This window comes from Mus caroli, chromosome 5 (genome assembly GCF_900094665.2).
Source record: "Mus caroli chromosome 5, CAROLI_EIJ_v1.1, whole genome shotgun sequence".
NCBI lineage: Eukaryota > Metazoa > Chordata > Mammalia > Rodentia > Muridae > Mus > Mus caroli.
Window position 1 is genome coordinate 82,053,458 of NC_034574.1, and position 6,564 is coordinate 82,060,021.

The 6,564-nt window shown below is 38.1% G+C and overlaps 1 protein-coding gene across 1 annotated transcript in view; it reads left to right on the forward strand.

The window, feature by feature from the left end:
- Dck (deoxycytidine kinase) overlaps positions 1-4,805 on the forward strand; it is an 18,445-nt gene extending 13,640 nt beyond the window's left edge. The window contains exons 6-7 of the mRNA XM_021162592.2: positions 174-264; positions 2,719-4,805. Coding sequence (XP_021018251.1) covers positions 174-264; positions 2,719-2,745 — 118 coding nt within the window. The 3' untranslated portion in view covers positions 2,746-4,805. The remainder of the gene's footprint in view (positions 1-173; positions 265-2,718) is intronic.
- Positions 4,806-6,564: the final 1,759 nt, after the last annotated feature.

Below are 6,564 nucleotides of genomic sequence, written 5' to 3' on the forward strand. Positions count from 1 at the left end.
ATATAATAAATTAAAAAAAAAAAAAAAAAAAAAAAGAAGAGACTGCCAGCTGCATCACTACGGATGACGTTAGTATAAGACGATTGACAATATTCTGAGTTTCGAATAGTAGGAGTTTTTCATCTTTTTTCTTGATCTAGTGCTTCCCTGATCTTTTTCATCTTTCTAAACAGAACCAGCTTTGATTATCTGCAAGAGGTGCCCGTCCTCACACTGGATGTTAATGAAGACTTTAAAGACAAACACGAAAGCCTGGTTGAAAAGGTGGGCTTAGAAGAAGACAAGTGTGTGTCTTGTCTTGTCCAGGACAATCCTATTGCTCTGTGAAAACAGCTCCTTTCAGGAAAGCTTCTATAGAATCACATTGAGAGGACTGGGGGTGTAGCTTGTGGGCAGAGTGCAGGCCCTGGGTTTGAGCCCCAAGATATCTCTCTCTCTCTCTCTCTCTCTCTCTCTCTCTCTCTCTCTCTCTCTCTCTCAATTTTAGGTTGTTTAGTTTGAGTCCTGGCTCTGGCCTGAGCTAAAATAGCTTTAGCTTTTTTTCTGGAAGACGGAAGTAACTGTAGCATTCTGCCTTTTCCCATCCTTTTCTCCTTTCTCTATTTTTCCTTCACAGCTCACTAACATGTAGATGTTTTCATATAAATTGCTTAGAAAACTAGTTTATCTTTTTCAAAGAACTCAGTGTGGAAGGGTACTTCAAATTGTAGACTATCAGTCTCACTCATCTCGTTTGGAGATTAGGCAGTGCTACTGTAAGTCTTTGTTGGAGCCCATGTTAAGGATGAATTTGCCTTATTCTAATTATGGAGTCATTGTATTAACAAAGGTTAACTGAATCCTCAGAGAGATGAGAATTGATCATTATCTGTGAACAATGTCATTTATACATATAAAGGAGAGACTTACTGATGAACTTGAAGGTGGTAATACGAATTGTATAATAAATATCCTTATCCACATGAATTAATTTATTGATTTTGTGTTTAAAGAAAACTACATATTTAGTTTTGAAAGAAACTTAGAGGCTATTTTTGTTGTAGCTATTTGTCTGCTTGTTTCTCTCATGAACTGTCTGGTGGTTTGCTATAACGAAATCTTGACTGTATCTCAAAAAACTTGACAGCCTCAATATCTAAAATCCTTTATATATATGATTGGTTCCCCATCATATAAAATAATACATATGTGGAAAATTCAAGTGACTGACTTACTATTTATGATATTAAAACATAAGGTAGAATTAACATATGGTACTATTAAAGTAAAATTAATAGCAGTTGTGAAAACACCAAGTATCAATTTAACCGAACCTGTAAAACCATTTTCTTAATTTCATTAGTTTAAATTTTTCAAAAAGATTTATTTATTTCTCGTCTGTAAATTAATGTATTGCCTTTCTGTATGTCTGAATATTAGAAGAGGACATTGGGTTTCATGGGACCATAGTTATAGACGGTTGTGAGCTGCCATGTGGGTGTGGGAATTGAACCCAGGACCTTTGGAAGAGCAGATGTTAACCACTGAGCAATCCTTCTAGTCCCTATTAAAATTTAATTTACTTTTTTTTTTTTTTTTCTGGTTTTCTGAGACAGGGTTTCTCTGTGTAGCCCTGGCTGTCTTGGAACTCTCTGTGTAGACCAGGCTGGCCTCGAACTCAGAAATCCACCTGCCTCTGCCTCCCGAGTGCTGGGATCAAAGGTGTGCGCCACCACTGCCCGGTGTTTAATTTACTTTTTAATGTGTGTGTGCAAGTATATAAGTACAGCACATGTATGCAGTGCTCCAGGATGCCAGGAGAAGATGTCAGATGCCCTGGAGTTACAGGAGTTACAGGTGGTTGTGAACTGTCTGTCATACGGGTACTGAGGATCAAACCTGGGTCGCCTGCAGAGTCAGCAAGTTCTCTTAAAACGCCAAGTCATCTCTCCAGCACCACACTGCTTCGCTTTCAGTAAACACTTTACTTTCTTAGACCTGGAATCATTTCATATTATTCTTTTTAAAGTTAATAATCCTGGACTCTAGGGGAGCATTTTTATAAGGCACCACCTTTTACCTTCTAAGGAGAATTTATAGCCTCGAGTGGAGAATGAGAGTCCTGCATTTAGGCTTTATCTGCTGGCTAGGTTTACTCAGAATGCAGTAAGCTTTGTCTATGGACTAACATTCCAGACATTTAGGCCTTGGGGCTAGAGAAATACCTCAGTAGTTTAGACTTGGATTCCCAGCACCTGGGTGCTGACTTACGGCTGGCTGTAACTCCTGTTTCAGGGAATCAGACACCCTCTTCTGGGTTCTCCTGGCACCAGGCATGTGTGTAGTACATATACATGCAAATGAAATATTCTCACATAAAATACAAAATAAAATAAATTATGCCTTAATACTGCAGATTTAAATGTTTGAATTGCAAAGGTGTTTAATATCTCATAAGCATCAATATTAAAGCTCTATGTATCATAGATTTATTATTTATTAAAATGTACATATGTACATATACATATAGACCATAAAACTAGTGTTACAGGTCTTTTAGAATTGTAGCAATCTTTTAAAACTTAAATGTACATTAACAATTTTAGGTTATTCAGCCTACTACTGAAATACTTAGTATTTATATAGTTGGGATATTTAGCTCTTCTGTACTCTTAATTGAAGATGAATAATAGATATCAAATTAATTGAATGAATTGTTTTTTTTTTTTTTTCCTTCAGGTCAAAGAATTTCTGAGTACTTTGTGATTGCACAGGAGACAGTGGCAACAGAACGTTTCTGGATAATTCCTGCAGTTTTGTGTACTGCCATAGCTTGATATTCATACAAAAGTCTTTACAAGGATAAAGTTTTAAACCAGTTTTGTTTTAAGGAAAAGCCCTTTTCTTTATGTATATATATATATATATATATATAGTTTATTTAACATTTCTAATCGTATGTAAAACTTGTGTCCCTCCCGGTCTTCCTTCCACAGTTTTAAATACACCAGGTGTGAATCTCTCACAGCAGGGAGTCTGGAGGTAGATTTTCTTAGCATCAGTGCAGTGAGTGGGTAAACTGTTCTAACAGCCCAGCCTTCTCACTTGTCATCCTGAGTGTCATCCTGGTTAACATGTTTTAATTGTGTCTTTGCTTCAGAGGTTGACCAGTTTTGTCACGGGACACTTAACCATTCCGTGTAGAGGATGTGTGTCTTCTGTGAGTTGGTAGACTTAGGACAGGCTGAGAGGTGGGAGTCCCTGGAATAGGGATGCTGAAGTGTCTGCTTTGTTCTCTTCCTGCTCCCTTTGGTAGTGTCAGAGATTGAAGCCAGGGTCTCTCGAGCTGGGGAAGCTCTGCAGAACTGTCCCCAGCCCTTGACATTTTGTTCTGATCAAGTGCCTCTCCTGCTCTACTTAGTGTTGAGGATAAGACCATGTTGGCGTCACCACAGTAATGTTTACTACTGTGTCTGTGGTGTGTTTGTAGAGGAGGAGGCAAACTCTTCCCAGTTTGGTAATGGTATAATTACTTCATAAGTCTTTTAATCTTTAATCTGTTTCTTCATCTGGGATAAGAACTCTTTGTTTACGTGAAATTTTGGACCAGAAGAAATCTTTAAGAGGTAGCTAAGAAGTTTATTACATGAGTATAAAGCTTCATTAAGATAGCTACTGCTTTTCTCAGACTACTGCAGCTAAAATGCGTGTTTATGGTTTTTTTTTTGTTTTTTTTTTTAAAGACAGGGTCTCTCTACATACCCCTAGCTGTCCTGGAACTCACCATGTAGGCCAGGCTGGCCTGGCCTGGCCTTGAACTCACAGAGATCCACCCACTTCTGCCTCCCTCCCCACTCCCACTGCTTGGATTAAGTGTGCAACATCACACTTGACTCTGACATTTTTTGAAATCACTTGAAGTGCAAGTACAAATTTTCCCATTTTTTTCTTTTAGTTTCCTAACTAAATTTCTTTTAGTTTTCATGTAAAATGAGGATAGAACATGCCAAGGTTTTCCATTTTTCCCCGTGTTGATAATGAGTGGTCTCTCTTGAGATGAGACACTGAGAAGCCTAGGCGGGCGTTTTAGCCTCGCAGTCTGTTCAGCCCCGCTCAGCCCCGCCTCCACCACCTGGCAGACATTCTCCCTGTTCTGTCTGAAGTTAGTAGGCAGTCTGCTGACTTGGGATTTAAGTCACATTTCTGCTGAGAGAGCTGTGGTCACACTGTGCTTCATAGTTGGCTTGCTTTGTAGAATATTTCTTAACCTTTTTGTAGTCAAGAGAAATTCCTGATAAAACAATTTTTTTGTTGCATATAGTGTATCATGGGAATGTTACAATTTTGTTGAACTAGGAAATAAAATTAACAAATACCGGGAGGCTCAAAGCCCTCATTAATAATGCCTGTATCTCTAGACTGCATTCATATTTAGTTGTAAAGTATGCTTATATATAATTAACAATGTTTTGTTTTTTAACTATTGTCTGCTGTAGTTTTTAAAGTTAAAATGTATATTGTTTTTACCAAGTAATTAACCTTTCTAATTCATATTAGGAAAAATGTATAATTTCTTGAAACAAAGAATTGCATTTGTTTTGAAACTATAATTATTCTTTCTAAAATATTACCTTTTATTTTTGGTTTCTTATTCAAAGATGATAATTTAGTGGATTAGCACTGGTCTTTGAAAAGATGACTGAATTTCAAGTGTGTAATAACCATAACTTGTTTTGTGATATTGGTTTTTTTGTTGTTGTTGTTTGATATAAATAAATTTACGAACTTAAATATATATGTCAATAAATGACTTTAAATTTCTTGAACCTTTCTGAGAGTTTAAAATCTTCTGAAGCAGGAGTCATCTGGTTACTTATCTTCTTGGAATGTTCCGACAAGATATCAGGCTTGTTGTGGATTTGTGTGTGTGCACATGGGCTGTGTACCTGCTCCAGCCCCGACTTTGCTTCCCTTTATGGCTTTGCTCAGCTTTCGGAAGAGAACTGACTCTGTGCAAGCCTTTCTCTAGGCTTGTCCCTGGTTGTTGTATTTATCTAGTCTTTTGCCAACACTGCTGACTGTTCATGGTTTCTTTACAGTGACTAATGTTTACAAGGCTTGGCTTTGTACTAGGCTGGCCTGGAACTCAGTCCTGCTCCAGTGTCCTTGGGGCTGGGTTACAGCTGTGCACCACTGTGGTTAGCTTCTTTTCAGTGTTGAGTTGGGCAATGCTCAGACCTGTGCACCACTGTGGTTAGCTTCTTTTCAGTGTTGAGTTGGGCAATGCTCAGACCTTTCGTTCCCTATGAGAGCATTAGAATCAGTTTGCCAGGAGCCACAGAAGACCCAGCTGACGGTATTCACTGGCATTTTGTCGGATCTATAGAACAAGCTGGGACGCTCCAACATTTGGATACTTGCAGAGTTTTGTTTGTTTTGCTGTCAGTGAACATTGAATATCATTTCATTTATTTACTTCACTGACATCTTCAAAGGTGTATCATTTTTTTCATATAGATCATGCAGATCTTGGATGCATTTTTGTTTTATGCCTAAGTGGTAATGCATTTCGTGATATTAACTTTACATCCTGCAAAATTCTGTATTCTAGATTCTTGTTTTTGTTGTTTTTCTGCCCGAGTGATCTTGCTGTGGACAGAGACTTTTTTCTGTCATTCATTCCAATGAAGGTACCTTTTCTTTTTGTATTAGTACATTAGGTAGGACTTTGAGAGAGCTGTTGAAAACAAATCATGGTACGAGGAGATCGTCGAGCCTTGTTCCTGATCTTACCAAGTGAGCTGTAGTTTCTTCCCATTAATGCAATATTAATTGTTGCAGCTTTAAAAAAAGAAAGGAAATTAATTTGTGGTAGCCTGTATAAACCTAGAGGACACTCTACTTAGTGAAATAATTTAGTTATAAAAGGGTAGATACTATATGATCTTTATACAGAGTCTAAAACATATTGGGAGGCCAATTGTGATCACTTGAGAATAAGGAGATGCTAGTCAAACGGTACAAAGTTTGGTTAGGAGGAACAAGTTTTGTGAGATGGGTCACAACATGGTGACTATGGTTAGTAATGTATTCTTTTTTCCCCATTTTAAAAAAATATTTATTTATTTAATATAAGTACACTGTAGCTGCCTTCAGACACACTAGAAGAGGGCATCGTGTCCCATTACAGATGGTTGTGAGCCACCATGTGGTTGCTGGGAATTGAACTCAGGACCTCTGGAAAAGCAGTTAGTGCTCTTCTGAGCCATTTCTACAACCTCAATGTTCTTTAAAAAATCTTTTTATAAGTTTATTTTCTCATAGATTCCATCCTGACATAGTTTCCTCCACGCGCTGCCCCCCTCCCCCTCTGCCTCACCTCCTCCATCTTTTTTTAAAATTTTATTTTTGTTGTTTTTGAATGTGTATGTGCGTAACTGAATGTATTTAGTGTTCCACGTGCATGTAGGTTTCTGAGAAGACCGGAAGAGGGCATCTGCTCCCCTGGAACTGGAGTTAGAGGCAGTTGTGAGCTACCAGATGTGACTGCTGCTGGGTCCTCTGGGAGAGCGACACCTGCCAAGT